This window comes from Channa argus, chromosome 21 (assembly GCF_033026475.1).
Source record: "Channa argus isolate prfri chromosome 21, Channa argus male v1.0, whole genome shotgun sequence".
Classification (NCBI taxonomy): Eukaryota; Metazoa; Chordata; class Actinopteri; order Anabantiformes; family Channidae; genus Channa; species Channa argus.
In genome coordinates, this window is record NC_090217.1 from 14,876,854 (window position 1) to 14,895,158 (window position 18,305).

Sequence of the window (18,305 nt, forward strand, 5' to 3'; positions counted from 1 at the left end):
AGGTTTTCTCCTGGTCAAGGTTTACCAACTGTGGCTCACTTCGTAAGGACGTTGTACATGAACTACAGAAAATACTTTTGATGTGTGGGCACGATACTGAACCCTGAGTTGCCCTGGCGTGTGTTTGCCAATGTATGTTACATTGGAAACAAGTGTTCGCCAAACAGCTAAATGTAAATGTAAACAGTTAACCATATCTTTTGAGATAAAAAGCATTTTAAATCCCCATCAGTGAAACTCTTTCTTTTCTTGTTACTTAAATTAGCTGCAGTTTCTCTACACACTCCAATACAGTAGGTGGTGGTATGTATCAGGTGCACTAATACATGCAAAGAAGAAGAAGGAGAAGAAGAAGAAGGAGAAGAAGAAGAAGAAGAAGAAGAAGAAGAAGAAGAAGTGGTCAATTGTGGCGTATTCATCAACACAAACTTTCTCCGAACCTCTAGCTAGTTACTTGCAATTAAAAAAAAAAAACATGGAACAAGATAGAATTAAATTGCACACGGTCTAGTGTGAGTTACGTGAGGGATGTCTTTTAGTTATTAATGGGAGAGTTGTTTGGAGGTCAGCGAGAATCAATGTTAGCACAAATGTAAATATGCTAACGTTAAATTAGCTACAGTTGTTTACGGACTCATAGAAACGATTCGGTTCTTGGTTTTTGCGCGGATGTGCTGGACATAAAGATGGAGGTGGCTGCAAAAGGTGAGTGCATTAACTGGCAGTAGAGTTGGTCTGAAAAAAAAAACTGTATATATGTGGCATATTCATAGCCATAACTTTACAAATTTGGCAATTGTCCTGTATCTAGACATCGAATAAACTGTAAGATAAGGCAAACTCTGAACCATAAACACATCACATTAAAGCGAAATTTGACATGAGTGAGCGCAATAGAGTAATTTACCTTAATGCTGACGTGATTTAACGCTGTGTGCTTGTTTGCAGGCAGAGCAAAAAGAAGGCACTTGAGTGCAGAGGCCTGTGTGGAACTCGGTAGAAGTACAGAGGGAACTGAGCCTCTCACCCAGCCATGCATTTTTAATCAGGGGTGGGGCAGCTGTGACCCCAACAAGGCACTTTATCCTAGGACAACCACCAAGCGACAGAAGTGTGGTAATCCAGTGTAAACCTTGTGCTATACACTTTTTTTTTGATAAACACTAGTTTACTTAAATTAAGATTGTAGACAAACATTTGTGCATGAACAAATTTTATTTTTCCTGAGAGGTTCACAAAATTAATGCCACATACTGAATCTTTGACTTTCTCATTCCTTACAGTGTTAGGATCCACCTCAGGAAGTTCTTCTGGTCCTTCTGCGAGACGGAAGGACATCAATGACTTGGTGCCAGAGTCAGAGGAGTTTGACGATGCCAGCTTATTAGCTGCTGCCTTGTCAGAGACAGAAGTAAATGAGGAGGTCGATGATGTAGATTACCTGGAGGGAGTTACAGCAGAGATGTTCGGGGAGGATGATGAATTTGAGAAGTTTGACAGTGACAATAACAATGAGGAAGATGAAGTAGAGGCCCTCCCTGATGCTCACTACGGACTCATGGGGAGCAGCAGGGTTTTGCTACAACCACATGGCTGCATGGATGACCTTCCAGAGGAGGTGCTGAGGCAGATACTATGCCTCCTGCCCGCCCAGGACCTCTATCGCACTGTCATTGCCGTCTGCCATCGCTGGAAGAACATTGTGCAGGATGCCAAGGTTAACGATTTGAAATTGAGTTGAGAGTAACACTGTATGCTGTAACAAATGCAGGGCAGCTGTGTACTTGCTGGGTTTTACCAGGTTTTCATATGTTTAAAAGAGCCTGACCTTGTGTTTTACACTTGTGAATTATTGTTAGTCTATCTCTAATGTACAGTAGAGATACAGTATAACAAATTAACTTTAGTTGTTGTGTGTTTCTTTTTTTACAGTTTGTGCCCTATAGGAAACAATACTTCCGCTATGTCATGAGGGAGAAGGATACAATGGTGGCGATCGACTCCATCCTTAAGAAAAGCAACATAACAGATCCCGCGTTTTCACAACACAGCATACGATACCTTGTTGTGTAAGTCTAGAGAATCAGGTCCGGACATTGCCTATAGTTGTTGTTTCACACATGTTGACGTTGTGATAGAGACAGGTTTGCCTTTATTCTCCCTAAACGGCAGGTATTTGTGCACAAGAGTGACACAAAGACAGACAATACAAGACAACATCTAATATAGAGTACATTAAAGAGAGCAGTTACTATCATAACCTCTGTAAATTCACAATAGTGAGAGTGGAAGTTAGTAATTTTAGTCTTAACAACAGCAGTTGATAAACTGGTTTATAGAGGTGAGTTTTGGAACTTTTCACTTATCGACACCAAATTGGCGCATATTAGTGTTAATTTGTGCCCACACTGTCCATAATCTTCTTTAAAAATGTGATCTTTTTCTTATCTTGGTGTCAGTTGGATTAGGTGTGGATCAGAGTTTGACGTAGTGGCCACCGTGAATACGTGTAATAAATATGAAAAAGTAATAGAACCAGTAAAAATCTAGAAAACAATAGGCCCTTCCAAATAAAGATTCCTGCCACAAGCTCCCAGTAAATAACACTAAGCAATAAAGTGTATCAAACGAATAGTGTAACAAAAGAGTGGAGTGGTTAGACACCTGTATCTGCATTTGTATTAGTGGAAACTATTTAGGCAGGATGGCATTGTTCTTTGTGTTAGCAGCTGAGTGGAAACATGTTGAGGTGGGAACTGAACAGACTGTGGATGTTAACAATCCAGCTGAAGCAATGCAGTTAAACCTGTTGTAGAAATGGTTGAACCTGTTGTCCCTTTCGAGTGTCTCAGTCGGTTGTGGACAATGACTAAATTTAGCATATATAATATAATTTGCCAAAAGTAAGACTTTTGAGAAAGCTGGAATATGTTTTTCTGTCCATTGTGATAATAATCCAGTTTGTGTGTGTGTGTGTTTTGGTCAGTTTAATGGCTCAGCATGAGGTCAGAGAGCGGGTGAGGCCGGAGGACGTTTTGGAGTGTATTAAGAAGCACCGGCTCTTTCCTCAGGCTGAGGCCTCCATCAGGTTACGAATTCCTGATATTCAGAAGTGCTTTAACCTTGGCATTGGGGTAAGGCTTACACACACGATTTTACAGAAGTCCTCAGGTCGTCTTTAAATCTTAACTAAAAGTCTGATCTGTCTGATCTCCAGGGACTCAACCCGTATGCAGGCATGGCTCTCATATTGATCCTAAGTGAAAGTGTTGGTGATGTGCAGAACTTGGTGTATCTGCTCAGTCGATGCCTGTCACAAACTGCCATCTCAGAGTACCTGAGCCACATGGCCATGATGTTGCTTAGTTTCAAGAGGAACAACATCCAGATTAGTAACAGGTAAGAGCTGAGAGCAAAAGTCCACACTTAAATTTCACACAATTCATCCCTCTTATATGGCCTGGTCTTTTGTGCTTTCCTCAGGGTGCACTACAACATCTACTATGTCCTTCATCTGTTGGAGAACGGTCCCTTTTTTGTCACTTCTACTGAGCGCGGGTAATGTGCAACATACAGTATATTAATTTCAGTATGTCATTTTCAGTTTCTTTTAGTCGATTGGTTGAAAGATTCATTAGGGTGAAGAAGCTCATGGTCTGTTATTGTATTCAGAGTATCGTTAAAGACACAGACTACAGTTAACTCAATAGAATCAAAACCAATCAACTTTGCTCCACTCTGCCCTTTTTGTGTTGGTCATGAATGAATTTTAATAAATGGGGTTTATTTCTCGGTACAGCAGATGTGTATTTAAACCGTTCAGTTGGTGATGACTAGATTAGTGTGTTTTGTAACTTAAAAAGGGCTGGGTATCCATAAAAAAACCTTTCCCCACTAGTAACAATATTAATACATAGGCTTTGATACTGATTCCTCATCAATATTTTTATACCAGTTTAATAAAACCAATTTTAACAAAAAGGAAACTAAATTTCTCAGCAAATCTTTTACTTTTCATCCCCTTGTTATTTTTAAACACTGTTTTTTTTTTTTCTACGGGGCTTGGACCGGCACTGCACAGCTGGGGAGGGGAATTGGCTGTTAGGGGTTCAGTGTCTTGCCCAGAGACACTTCGACATATAGTCGGGACCAGGGAACGAACCGCTGACCCTGTGATCCGTGGACGACTGCCTTACCAACCGAGCTACATCCACCCCCTGAATTTTCTTTTTTCACTAATTGCCTGACAAATCTGTGCCATTCTACTTATCAGGATTTTTTTATTTCAAGTGTGGATGCTCTTAAATTGATGTCCCAGTTGTTAAACTATCGTGTTTTGAGAAAGGAAGGTTATTTTTGGTGAGATATATTGAATAAAATTAGAGAGAAACCAATGTGTGCACGCAGTGTTTCAAAGACTCAGGTCAGCTGGCTAATGGGCAGAGTTGTCAAGGAAAAAAAAAACTATAGCAGTAATAAGGTACTAAGGTTAGAAAATCGGGAGAAAATATCGCAGTGGGCCAAGATACATAAACAGTGGATTTCAGATGACTGGAACAAAGTCTTGCAGACTGATGATTAAAAGTGTGAGTTGTTTGGATCCAAGCGACTAACATGTGACAGATGGAGAGCTCATGAAAAGTTGATAGGTGCCTGCCTAACACCATCAGTGAAGCATGGAGGTGAAAATGTGATGATCTGGGGATGATTTGGAAAAGGAAGAGTGGGAGATCTACATCATCAGGATGGATACCACTCCATACTGAAGAGACACACCGTTCCCTCAGGAAAACAATTGACAGGGTATTACTTCAATTTGCAGCAGATTCTGCAGCAATGACACCAAGCATTCTTCCTTGTTATGTAAGACTCATCTGGAGAAGAACGTAGCTGCTGAAATAGACTCAATAATGGCTGGGCCAACTCAAACAAAACATCTGGATCTCATCGAGCTGGTGTGTGAGAAACTGGATAGGGTTAGGGAACGCTGCCCAACCCGTAGAGCTGAGCTTAAGGAAGTTCTACAGAAGGCCTGGGAGTTACACACACCTGAATATCTGCAAAAACTGCTCAGTAGATTTCCACAGATTTGTCACAGTTATTGCTCAAAGGAAAGTTTAACATGCACATTTGATTTCACCGTTGTTTTGTGTTCAAACATGCTTAAAATTATTTGAAAAATTGCGTTGTTTTTTTTTTTATCCATTTTTTTTTAACCATTTGATTGAAATTAAAACCAACAAAAGATAAAAGAAATACAGAAGTGTGTAGATGTTTCCAAAAATCTTCTGGGCATTGTATACAACCGTCAGTCATCGGGTAGTTAACTGAGGAGGATTGCATTGACGCATGGGGGCGTTGTGTGTTGAGTAGCTTGTGCTTGTGTGTTTCTGCTAGGCGTCCTCAGCTTCATCTCACAGGTGAACAGCAACAGATCCTCAGCCACAAAATCCACGCAGACCATGTGGTCAAGATCATAGCTTTTGCAGGTAAAATGTGATAGTTATGTGGCAGCCACTGCTGCTCGTGTTACTTTATCTGTCCACAGTCTATGGTAACGATGACAAAATAACTGCGTCATCAATAAATATGTGAAGATTTATATTGTCATGTAGGCCAGCTCGGACTATTATAAGTGGCAAACTCACACCTTTATTAAACACATAACATTTCTATTTAGACATAGGAAACATCCAATTTCAGCCTGCAACTGTATAGTGGCAACCACCACATCCTGCTTATGTTAAAGCAAAGCATAACATTTACATTTCACTAGGAGGCTCCCTTCAACTGTACACAGTTCATCAATACCACTAGACCCTTCTAGACCCTCGTGTGTTAAATTATGTGTTGTTTACTTTGACAGTTTTTTTTATTTGGGCTGGGCTCATTTTACTTCTTTCAGCTCTCTGGGTTTTCTCTAGGTGGTTTGTGGTGTTCAGCAGTTACAAACCGCTAAACCCTTGCATTTTAAAGGCCAGTATAAACCAAGCCGGTGGCCATTGTCTGGCCTTCGGTGAACATCTATAGTTCTAGTTTTTGCGGTGTGTCCCAGTCCAACAATTTGGTCTTAAGTAAGTGAACCCCTGTCTGAAGCTTTACAGTGGACTCAACATGTTGAATTGGCTTGGCTCACATCAGTGAGAGAGACCATTTGTGTTGACTCTTAGCAGCGTTGGGAATAAGTGCACAAAAATGGTATCGAAAACACTAGTGCAATTTCTAACTTCCTTTCAGATGTGGTATCCTTAAATTGAAGTCTTTAAAACCATGTATGGTGACAGAGAGAGGTGTTAAGCTAGCACAGCTTGATTTAGAGTGTGTGTATATGACTCCTATTTTGTCTTTCGCAAGCACCAAGTGTGCAGCGCTACGTGCCAGTTTGCTCTTCGTGGTTTGTTCCAGTCCCACTTAGCATGAGCTGATGCTGAAGTAGGTCTGACATCAGCTTGGTGTGAAAAACCACTGGATTGCTCGCAGACAGAGTGGTTTTAGCTGGTGGTTTCACCTAGGATGCCAAAATCAAGAAGAAATGTTTTGCAATGAATCCTGATCTAGTTTTTTAGAAGACTGTTAGTCCTGCCCAGTGCCCCCCTTACATGCAGACTACACACAGTGTGAGTGTGCTGTCACTTAACTCGTTTTTTCATTATCTAAATATTGCATTTTATTTACTTTTACTGTTACCTCAGAATGACATATGAGTTACTGTCTACATTTCTCGCAGATGGTACACAATTGTAGCAAAGCAGGAAATCACTCAAAGTAAATGGATGTTGAATACTCTTCTCCTAAAAAGCATTTTGAGTGCCACTCTATGATGCTATTATCTGTAAAACCAGCTCCATGGATGGTTTAACATTTCCGCTCAGACAATATTGGGCGTGAAACTGAACAGAAGCATTGTAAGACACTTAGAGTAGTGGGATGAGAAAATGCAATAATGCAACACCACATTAGCCCTGGAGGGTTTCTAACAAGCCCAAACTCTCAGAATGTAAAATCTGATATCAGTATAGATTATTACCAGGATACTGAAAATCCATTCTAGTCACACAGTCATCAAATTAGTAGGTTTGATAAAACAAAGCATAGAATGATGAATTATTCTGCATTGAAATTAAAATATTTTCAGTGCTGTCATGACCCTGTGAATCAATGTGTTTTGATAAAAGTAGCGCCAATAAATCCATAAGTTTGCTTCTGAAATGACTCCAACCTGCTTAAGTGTAGATCTAAAGTGTGCACAAAAAGTTTAACAATTGAGAACAGAGCTGAATCAATATTTTATAATAATAAAGCCTCATAGCAGGACTTGAGATGTCTTCGATTTTAGACGCCTCAAAGACACAAATTAGCAGTAAACTAATACTAATAAAATTATGCAGAGATGTCATCAGGTTATGTTCAGCCACAACATTAACACTGGTGGTCTTGATCATTTAGGGGAGGACAAGGGTCAGCGCGACCCCTGAGCAGTCACACAGCCCCATGTGCAACAAAATGTGATACACTTTAAGCTGAGGTGGTAGAAGTACACACATTCAATACTCAAGAAAAGCACCAGTATATTGGCATAATTCTTTTTTTTTTTTTAAGTAACACTTTAAATATTTTACTCAAGTAAAAATGCTTAAAACTAAAATTAATCCACTAGAAAAACAATTATTTTAAGCAATACTGATTAAGGTAATTATGGCAAAACATGAACAGTAATTAGTGAAAAATAAGGTTGTTATCGGTAAAGGTGAAACTGATTTTAACCACTTTATGTACTGCCAGATGGTTAATCCAAAATAATTCAAAAGCCTCTGTTAATTTATTATATTTAAAAAAAAAAAAAACATTTTATATTTTTTATATTAAAACCCCCAGACTATGTTAATGTTGGGGCTGATGCTTTATATATGGCATTATAAACTATTTGATAAAAAACCCAGACTGATTATTATAAAAGCTTATTTATAATTAATGTCAGTGCATTGAATGGGATCGGGGACAGACTGGCAGATCATTGTGGCATAGCTGAAAGGTCAGTGCTGTGTTTCACAGGTACAGGGAAGACGACCACTTTGGTGAAGTACGCTGATCAGCGGCCACACCTCCGCTTCCTCTATGTGGCCTTCAACAAGTCAGTGGCCAATGAGGCACAGCACCGTTTCCCCAGCAACGTGGACTGCAAGACTGTTCACTCTTTGGCCTTCTGCGATGTTGGAAGGAGGTGAGAACCAAGGTCTTATCACTGATGATGATGATGATGATGATGATGATGACGATAATTATAGTGTTAAGCTTTTGTTTTTCTGTATAGACTCTACACCAAAAAGATGCAGCAGATGCTTGCTGAGATAAAAAAAAAGTGTTTATGTCCATGCACAGACAAGTCAAAAGACGTCAGAGATAAATATTTTTGGCTAATTGTACAAAGAAAACAATTGAAAACCACCAAAGGAAACAGAAACAGTTAGTCAGAGGTGGAGGAAGGAAGCATTTGACATTTGAAGACAAACTTGTTGACCAGATTACTTTTGTAAGTTGTCCCCTTCACTTTTAATATTTTATGCTGGTTCTCTGAACATAGTACTCTCCCAGTCCATGGAAACTAAAAAGTTGTTATTTTCCTATGCGCTGCCTTTTATTTATTAATATGTAGTCAGTGCAGTAACCTTTAAGTAGCTGCAGCAGATCATGCTGGGTGGGCTTGTTTGTGCTGGGTGTTGCTCAGGCTATAGATAAACTGCCCACTTATATGAGTTAAATGGAAAATATGTCTGTAGGTAAACCTGCAGACATTACACAAAGCAGAAAAGGCTTGTTAGGCCTCTCAGCTTAAAAAGATGATTTGATGTGACAAAGATAACATTGCTGTTGCAGATATGAAGATAGTTGAAGATAGTTAATCAAAGGGGTCTTCTTAATAGTGTAACTACAGAAGAACATTTTTTCTTATAATGTAAATCCAAATTACCAATTTTTAAAAATACTTATATTTTAGTGGTTAATGTCATTTTAGTGGCCTTATGAGAAGAGACTGAACCTACAAAGCATGTATATAAAGAATTTTGTTGTTGAAAGTGACGCTGGGGGCCTGGGGGCTGGGGGCTTGTCAGACAAAGCACAAGCAGGTGATCTTAGCATGGATTTGTAAATGTTCTGCCCTTATATAGCACTTTTCTACCTATTGGCACCCACCCATGGGGGAGCTGCTCTGCAGCTGGCCAACACTCACTAAGGAGCAACTAAGTTGGGGGATCAGTGTCTTGCTCAAGGGCACTTGGCGGGGATCGAACCAACAACTGAAGGATCGGTGGACGACCACTCTACCTTCCTGCGACAGTGTGTAGTCCTCTCTGTCATGCTGTAACAAGTTTTTGTAGGTAACTTTAGCTCTGTGTGCCTGAACGTGTCTGTCTGCAGATAAATGTCGTGACAGACAAAAGGCAGAATGTGAGGCTGAGTGAACATACCTCCTCTTATCCGCACAGAAGCACCTCAGGGCTGTTTGCTCTTCCTCTCCTCCACTGTCTTACCAAGGTCATATCTGACCCCACCCTTGACACTGTGTTTAAACTGCTTTCACTTAGGAAGAAGACTGAGACCACTTAAGACCTCCATCCGCAGACATAGAAATAACTTCTCAACAGCAGTTTCTCCCCTAAACAGTTGGGCACAGCAAATCCAAACCACCTCTGCACACTGTTGACTGCATCCACTTCCAGTAATATATTATCAAGGAACACGTTCCTTGTTACATTCCCCTCATTCCTGCACAGCCACTTTTAAATCCAATTACTTGTTTTCACCATTCAAATGTGATATGAATACTTCATTATTCTATACGTGTGCAAACTCGCTGCTAACACTTTTTCTCATCTCCTCTCTTGTGACATGATGGAAACTCCTAAGGCTCATGGGAAATGTGTGGGTTGTTTTTTTTTTTTTTTTTTTTTAAGGCCGCTACCAAACTAAATACTGGATAATAAGTTGTTTTTCAAAGCAGACCATATCTTAAAACGGCTTATCTTAAAACGTCAAGTAAGATAAGCAACATACTAAGCTGAACTAATTGAAAATCTCAGTGGGATGTTAATGTATATATGTTCCAGTGGGTCATCTGCATGTCTTTTAGACCCACCCAAAAGGAATCCTGACCACATCAATCGTGGAAAACCTCTACCAGTCTAACTCCACAGTGAAAAGTATAGTTTCCTTTAGGAAATGCTGATACTGTGTGTCTAGTTTGAATGTTTCCTGTCTAGATAAGGTCTAACTAGATGGACCAGATACTTTCCATGATACAGTATGTTTCACTTCTGAAAGAGTCTAGTGCTCGTGTTATGTCTGGGGTTTCCAGTTTTAAAACCACATCACTTGTTGCATGTCTTTGTGTGGCAGGTATCGTGAGAAGCTGACCTTTAATTTGAAGCCTTTCGCGATCAACTCTGTCCTGCCTGAGGGCCGCGGTGGTTATATCAAGGCCAAAGTGGTATCCACAACTCTCAACACCTTCATGGCCTCCGCAGACCCAACAATCACTACCAGACACGTCCCCAGCACCCACATTAGTAATAGTGGCATAAGACACCACATAGAAGAAGACGAGAAACGGGTATGAACACCTTAATGTACATTATGTGTGAATAAAGAGCCTGAGCACAGCATATTTATATCTAAACTGCTTGGTTCTCACTGTGAAATTGTAGTCATATGTTTACGACGCACAGAAGATCTGGAACAAAATGAAGGATCTTAATGAGACATCAGTAGATGCCTACAACATGACACACGACGGTATGTTAATTGTAAATTAGTGACATGAACATAAGTGGTATGAGAAGGAGTTCTGCAATGACGGGCACTGACCTTCTGATTCCTAGGTTACCTCAAGTTATGGCAGCTCCAAAATCCCAAACCCCGCCTGTCCGATAAGTACGACGTTCTCTTCGTCGACGAGGCTCAGGACTGCACTCCTGGTACTAATACAGTAACTGTGAGGCAGAGCTGTGGTGAAAGCAGAATTGGGATTATTTTCATACACCTACCGATGTTGATGGTGTCTTGTTTTTTTTTTTTCTTTCAATCTCAGCCATTATGGATGTGATGCTGTCTCAGAGCTGTGGGAAAATCCTGGTTGGAGATCCTCATCAACAGATCTATACCTTCAAAGGAGCAGTCAATGCCTTGCACTTTATTGACCACACACACATCTACTACCTGACCCAGGTATAAACAAAAGATTTGGGCTGTAAAAAGAAGTAATGCTCATTGTGCTCTGTCATAATACTTTCAAATGTTTCCCATACATCTCAGTATAAGATACGTATATGGAAGTATGAGTGAACATTACAACAATAGTGTAAGTGTGACTTCTAATTCAAAATATCTTTTGTTTTTGTTTTGCAATAGATGAAGCCATTTTGGATTTAACATAAATTACATGTGATTCCAGGCATCTACCGGGAATTTATTTTTGCACACTCTTTCTACTTTTACTTCTTTACTCTTTCCTTGAGCAAACCATATTTTTATTATCAGCAAATATTACAAACTGCAAAACATTTTATGCTTAATATTTTGTTTATATGCAAAATACACTTGTTTCATAACATTAATAAATGGTAATTCTCCTCCAGTAGGGGCATTTTGTGGGGCATCATGTGTCTCCCAGTCACAAAGTGGTCGAACTAGTACATATTGTACAGATCACACATTCAATCCTGGCACCAAGAGTTGTAGAACATGCATGCTGTCAACTACAAAATGGCCATAATTTGAATGGGCTATCTTACCCCCAACAACAAAAACGATTCTCTTCATCAAATAAATAAACTGCCATCACGCTTGTCTTTGTCCAGAGTTTTAGGTTCGGTGCCGAGATCGCCTATGTAGGTGCCACCATCCTCACAGTGTGCAAGGGAGTCCAGAAGATTCTTGTAGGAGGGAAGCAGAAGGGTAAATACTGCAAATGGTTTGTATTCAGACATGTCATAAAGGACATGTTTAGAATGCTCCGGAGATTTTTAATGTAATCGCCTGTGCTTTGTTGTCCCGTCTTTGTCCATTGTGCAGGCGGTGTGTGTGACGAGACTGCAGACGAGGTAGCCGAGGCTATAAGCACCGGTGTGACTCCTCAACGGGGGACGACTGCCATCTTGTCGAGGTGCAATTTAACTGTGTTCAGTGAAGCCGTCCGGCTGACCGATGCCAATCCAGACTGCCGTCTGCACTTCGTAGGAGTGAGTGTGTATACACAAATATTAAAGTTGTTTAAGTTAGCTATTGTAGTTATAAGTTTAGATATAAGTCTTCTGAAGTATTAAAGAGCTGGTTTTATGGAAAAAACAAAAGCTTTTTTAAGATTGAATGTCCGACCTGTGGATTGTGTGGTGTCGAAACTGCTCCTACTGTGATGTCACAACCAACCATGTAATTGGATATCGGTGCCTTTACATAGATTTAAACGACCTGATTACGATTGACTTTCTGAATGAAACCTTCTGATTACTAGCTATAATCTGTAACATATGCTCCTATCTTATTGGAAAACATGTGATGCCAGCCTCTGGTGACAGACTCCTTAAACAGTGGTAGCGATGCAGAGATATCGACTTCCAAAAGCTTTTTGAGCTACGCTCGCTATGCCATAATCCCGTCTTAAACAGGTCTGACTTTTTTTTTTTCCAGGATGTGAAAAATATTGGCCTTAATAGGATTCTGGACATATGGCAGCTGATGCAGTTTGCTCAACGGGAAGTCAAAGAGAAACTACCACAACCGCCACCAAAATGTAGGACTCATACAAATGCAAAAACATGTATTTATTCTGTTTTTTTTTTTTTTTTTAAAAACAGAGCTTTAACATTTGCTCTGCCTGCAGTGAAGGATCCCCTGATTCGCTCCTTCGCCAAAAAAAAAGGGAATGGCTTCTGGGCCCTGAAGAAGTACGTCACACAGACCGAAGACTTGGAGCTGTGGGCCAAACTCAACATTGTGGAAAAATATGGAAGTCGAGTCCCTGAATTGGTGACACGCCTAGAAAGGAGTGATGAAAAAGACTTTCACAAAGCAGGTATCAACACAAACTGACAATACTGACATCACATTCAGTTCTTTTTTTTTTTTTAATTATTTGTTAAAATTGTAAAAACATGTTTGCATGTGCAAGCAACTATCCCAAATATTTATTGTGGCTTTAACATCCATAGTGTATGAGAATGAACAGAACATAATGCAGCATACATTATGTTTTCCTCTCTCCCCTGATTAATATGGATGAGCTATAATCTGTATTCATGTACAGACAAAGCCGGTGGTTGGCCGCCTATAAAAGTAAAATGTCACTGTTGGGGAATGTAAATCATGCTCGTTAAAGCTTTACAGCTGCTTCGCATCCACTAACATTGAAAAATGTGGATTTTTGTGGGGGACCTTTGTCTCACGTCTTTGATCCCATCTGCATGACCTGTTGTGTAGCTGGGCGGCCTGATTAAACATTGCTCCATTGCTGTTTTCAAATGTTTGCCTTATGTTATAACCACTGACTGTGTGTCTCCAATATGTGTGAGTGAGGGCCAGTGCAAATCATCGTCATTAATCATTTAAATCTTCATAGACCTGAATATTTTTTCTATACATCAGACAGGACATATGCTCAGGGTTAGTCCAGCACCATCAAAGCTCTCTCCACTTTTTAATTTCCTGCAATAGTTAATAAATTACTTTTTTTGGATATTTAAAGAGACATTTCTCTTTTTTTTCAACTGGACTGTGAAAGCAAAATTTGAGTTTTTTAGATGCAGTTGTTTTTGTAGCAGTGACCATACTTCAAACTAATGAATCTAATAACCAAAGTACTTAAAAAAAATGACAAGGGCAGCAACAATGTACAGTTTAGCAGAGGTATTATGAAAAATTACCAATCAATTGATTTCTTTTTGTCTTTTCTCTCCAGCCCCCTATAAAGGCTTGTTTTGTATAATTTTTATTCAAACTTTAAAAAGTAATAATAGATTATGACAAATTTTTTTGACCGTATTAGTTAAATGGATGATGGAGAGCGAAATAGTGAAATGCAACCTCTGGATGTATAAATAGTTTTTTTTTATTTTTTTTTTATAGTAATAGACAGTCAGTGGGTTTCAGAAGAAACTGTTTTGCATTGATGACTGTGAAGACTGACATCAGCTGCCGCACTCAACTCTTGTTCCAGATTTTATAGTTGGAACCGTCCACAAGGCTAAAGGTCTAGAGTTCGACACTGTGATGGTCACCGATGACTTTGCCAAGGTTCCCTCCTCCTGGCACAACCTGGACCACAATTGTAACTTCTCATTCCGTGAGTGTCAGAAACAGTGTCAACATTCATTCATACAAGTTAATAAAATCCTCTCAGTATAGACCCTGACCACAAATGATCAAAAGAGTTGATAGCATGCTGCACCACTGTGTGACATGGTTGTATGTAACAAACATTGCCCCTCATGCTCTGAATTGGCATTTCCTTATCCTTATTTATATCAGTTTTAAATATGTATGTCATCCACACATTTTGTGAGTGTCAGATAGATTTTCTGAAAGTTTGTAGGGACAGACTAAAAATCTAATCCTGACTGCAGGCTGACGAGATGTGAGTAGAGAAGATTCAGTGTGAGTTTTGGCGTCTATATTTCAAATATGGACGATACAATTAATTTAGAAAACTTTCAAACTTGTCCTTTAACCTTATGAACTACAATAAGTTCTCATGAAAGAAAAAATCCAAACTTTAGGAGAAAGTTTTCAATGAAATGATTTAGTCATTTTAACAAAAAGTATCACTAGATGATTTTTAAGTTTTTCTCCTCCTCCCTTTTAAGGTGATATTCCTGATGATGAGTGGAACCTCCTGTATGTGGCAGTGACTCGTGCCAGAACCTCACTGATCATCACCAAAAATATTTGCCATATCATCGCGGCGGCCGGGGTGAGACACGTCAGATAGCACACGGCACATGTGCTAAAAGCTTCAGCCTGTTTGTGGCCATTACAGATTCAGATCGCAGCCATTCTGAAGGTCGTGTATCTCACACGTTTAACACCAGGATGAAAACGTGTGAACTACTTTTTCCAGTTCAGCTTCTTTCATTTAAGTCCCTAAACTTATCTTAACTACATTCTGGCTGCAGGTAATGCAGGGGGCAAAGTTTAAAGGAACTACAGAGTCAATGATTTGTGAATTCCTGGAAATGTCTCAGTATTTCAACAGGACCCCTTTACAGAAATAAAACATAGTTTAGATAATTATTTGCATTGGGTGGGTTATAGTCCAGCTGGATTATAATTAGACTGAAAACAAAAAAAACAAAATAAGGGTCCCAATAAACACGCAATAAACTGTTATGTTTAGTACATTGTACTTGTTTAGAGAAATGCTTGGGAAAGTATCTCAGAAAGACAAGTGCGTCTCACTCAATGTACTGTTTCATATTGCTCAACCACAGGCCTGATTTTGATTGGATACATATCGCATGCATGTGTGTTTTAATGAGCTATTGCAAAAAGGAAGCAGCTGGTGTCCTATAACTCTTTTCTATTAAGGAAATCTAGCAAGCAGTGTTTGGGTAGCTGGGACCAAAGTGAATGTTGTATATACTTCACTGTTCTGTTTCCATTTTTTTAGGACCAAAGTTTAATGGCATTATTGCTGTTATTGTATCTGAACAGTCCACACAAAACGTCTGCATGAGAAACCGCGTTTTACTAAAAGGAATGTGGTTCACCTCGACCCTTTACCTTTCATTAGATGAACTGGCCAAGAAAATTATTAGTTCATGTGAAGAACAACACCCTTCTGGAACCCCAAAGATTTATTTGGATGCATTTTTTTTCCCCCCATGAAATACAGACAGACGAACAAAGACAGGGCCGTTTTGTGCTCCTCCAAATCTGACTCAGTCAAGTATTAAACAGTGATGAGCACAGTTTAGAAAACTACTGATGACACTAAAGGTCTGTTAACCTTTTGGTCAGTTGTTTATCCGCATGTCGTCTTTAAACATGTCGTCTCCAGGAATACTTCTTGAAATCCGAGATGCCGAGCTCTCTGATGAAGGTGGGCGAGCCTCTCCAATGCTCTGTCCCAAACTGTCCCAACTGCATCACGCCCAGCTCAGCGTTCATCATGCGCAAACAACAGAGAAAATGTGTAAGAAAATGTTCATCTCTCACCAACTGATGTATTTCATTTTTTTTTTTGTCATTGAGCTGTTTTGTAAGTTGGTTATTGTGTAGAATTTACTGTTATTGCCATAATTAGCCGTTGATACTCTGAAAATGCCTTTTAAAAAAAACTAAAACCTTCATATATTTTACTTTGTTTTGTTGTTTCTTCCTCCTTCTCCCCTTTGTCTAGGCTGATGGTGTGTTGGAGGGTGGCCCACTCTGTGAGAGGTGTGTGTGGACGCGCATTGGACCTACTGCCTTTCTCATGACAGACGACGTGCTCTCTATGGCTGCAATACCGCAAAGACTTGATGTGCCCCACCCACACGAAATGCTACTGGAACTTTTCTAACACTGCTCAAATTCATAGCGAGAGAGAGGAATAATTGCTGTGGAGGAGGGTGGGGGGGACGGATTTATGAGGAGGAAGTTATTTGCTCCTGGGATCTTGCAACGGACTAAATCTTTTTTTATTTGTTGCAAATTTTATAATTGGGTATTTTAGTATGTTGTATAGTTAAGACACCATGAACAAAAGCATTTATTGACCTATATCTCCCAGTGACTAACTGGACTGTTGTGTGCTGTGTGGTTTTTGTTTGGACACTTATTAAAAAAAAAATAATAAAGACTGCTGGCAGACTTTTTATTTTTTTTTTTACATTTTTTATTGTCTTTGTTCTTTGAAGTTGATGGATATGAAACATTTTGGCAGCCTGTTGTGAAAAGCAGCCTATTGGGGCATGTTAACACATAATTGCAGTAGTTTTTTTTGGGTGTACCTTCAAAAACATTTCACATTGTACATGTAAACTAAACAATCCTCGGTTAACGTTGTGGGGATTTTCTGTAATTGGTTCCAGCTGCTTGCTGCTCAACAGCTGCCAGTGAACAACAGTTCCAGTAAAGACAAAACCTTTCAGTACAATTAATAAATATTATTATATAAATCAACAAAATACTGAGGATACTGTGGGCTAATAGGAAGTATTTGACATATACAATTAAGAGACTCAACTGACTTACTAAAATGTCCATGACCAAAGCCATACGACTCTCAAACTAATAGTCTGGACACGTTTTTCTGTCACGTGGCCTCATTCCAGTGGAGGCCGCCAACATCTGGAAAGAGAAAGAATCTGCCCTTGTTATGTAATGAGTCTATGAAGCTCAGACGGATTAAGTCTGTGTTAACAGTTGCTGTCAGTGATTCCTCCTTTACTCCTTGTAAATAATATTTTCATGGAGTTTGACCTGTTTAAAAACGAGCAGCAACAAGAGAAACAATGTATTTTAAACACAGGATGAATTTATGACCCAGACTGACCCACACAACTGATCTGAATACAAGCTTGTGTCACTCTGACAATAACAAAACTGCAGAAAAACACATGATCTTAATAACTGTAAAAATAGAAGTAGCTATTTATAATATGCATAGAATAGGAACCTAAACTGCACAGTTTCTAATATTTCACAACTTCCGTTTGTCCAGAAATAACTTTGAGATGTGTGTGAAAATAGTACATTCATGCAGTAAAAATACATATGTTTGAAACGCACATTCCAAAGGTTTACAGGTGTTACGTAGAATTTACAAAAAAAGGCGTTGGGGTGAAACATTCATTAAGAAGCACCTTTCGGGATTTCATCTGGGAAGATGCTGGATGCCCGTTATCATTTTTATTTTAGCTTTAAGACTCATCTTAAAGACTCATCTCGGTCAAAAGCAATCAACCCAAATATGGACTTGGTTGATTCCTGTTACAGCCTTAGCAACTGAGGAAACCTAGGTTATTTCCTCGGTAGTTGTTACTCATGCGGGGGTATTTCCTATGATGTATTTGCCTCATTTTTTTTTTATTTTCGATCAATTTTAGATAATTTTTGCACAGGTGTCTTTTGCAGCACGACCACTGTTCCATCCCCCCACCCCCCCAGCACTGAAATGTTTCTTTTCCTTTTCGTTTTGTGATATGGGTGAACTGACTCATGAGTAGACTTAGCTCGTGTTTACATTCATTAACATATTTGATATTTTACAGTTCTGTCAGCAACCAGCACCTACAGGTTTCTCAGAGGTGCAGCTGCTGTCTGGAGGGAGA

General features: G+C 39.4%; 1 protein-coding gene across 3 annotated transcripts; it reads left to right on the top strand.

Moving 5' to 3' along the window:
* The first annotated feature begins 354 nt into the window (after window positions 1-354).
* On the top strand, window positions 355-16,831 carry fbxo18 (F-box DNA helicase 1). 3 transcript variants are annotated; one of them, XM_067489443.1, is made up of 21 exons: window positions 356-705; window positions 949-1,116; window positions 1,284-1,717; window positions 1,933-2,069; window positions 2,987-3,134; window positions 3,218-3,399; window positions 3,484-3,558; window positions 5,398-5,489; window positions 8,053-8,221; window positions 10,396-10,609; window positions 10,704-10,791; window positions 10,878-10,973; window positions 11,087-11,223; window positions 11,856-11,952; window positions 12,070-12,236; window positions 12,685-12,787; window positions 12,878-13,069; window positions 14,210-14,335; window positions 14,856-14,962; window positions 16,049-16,183; window positions 16,391-16,831. In XM_067489443.1, exons 1-21 carry the CDS (start codon window positions 687-689, stop codon window positions 16,550-16,552), a joined length of 3,048 nt encoding a protein of 1,015 aa, XP_067345544.1. In that variant the 5' UTR covers window positions 356-686; the 3' UTR covers window positions 16,553-16,831. The 3 variants fall into 3 exon arrangements, with proteins under 3 accessions (XP_067345546.1, XP_067345544.1, XP_067345545.1); XM_067489444.1 differs by having other exon boundaries at window positions 949-1,113; XM_067489445.1 differs by lacking the exons at window positions 14,856-14,962; window positions 16,049-16,183; window positions 16,391-16,831 and having other exon boundaries at window positions 355-705; window positions 14,119-14,258.
* Window positions 16,832-18,305: the final 1,474 nt, after the last annotated feature.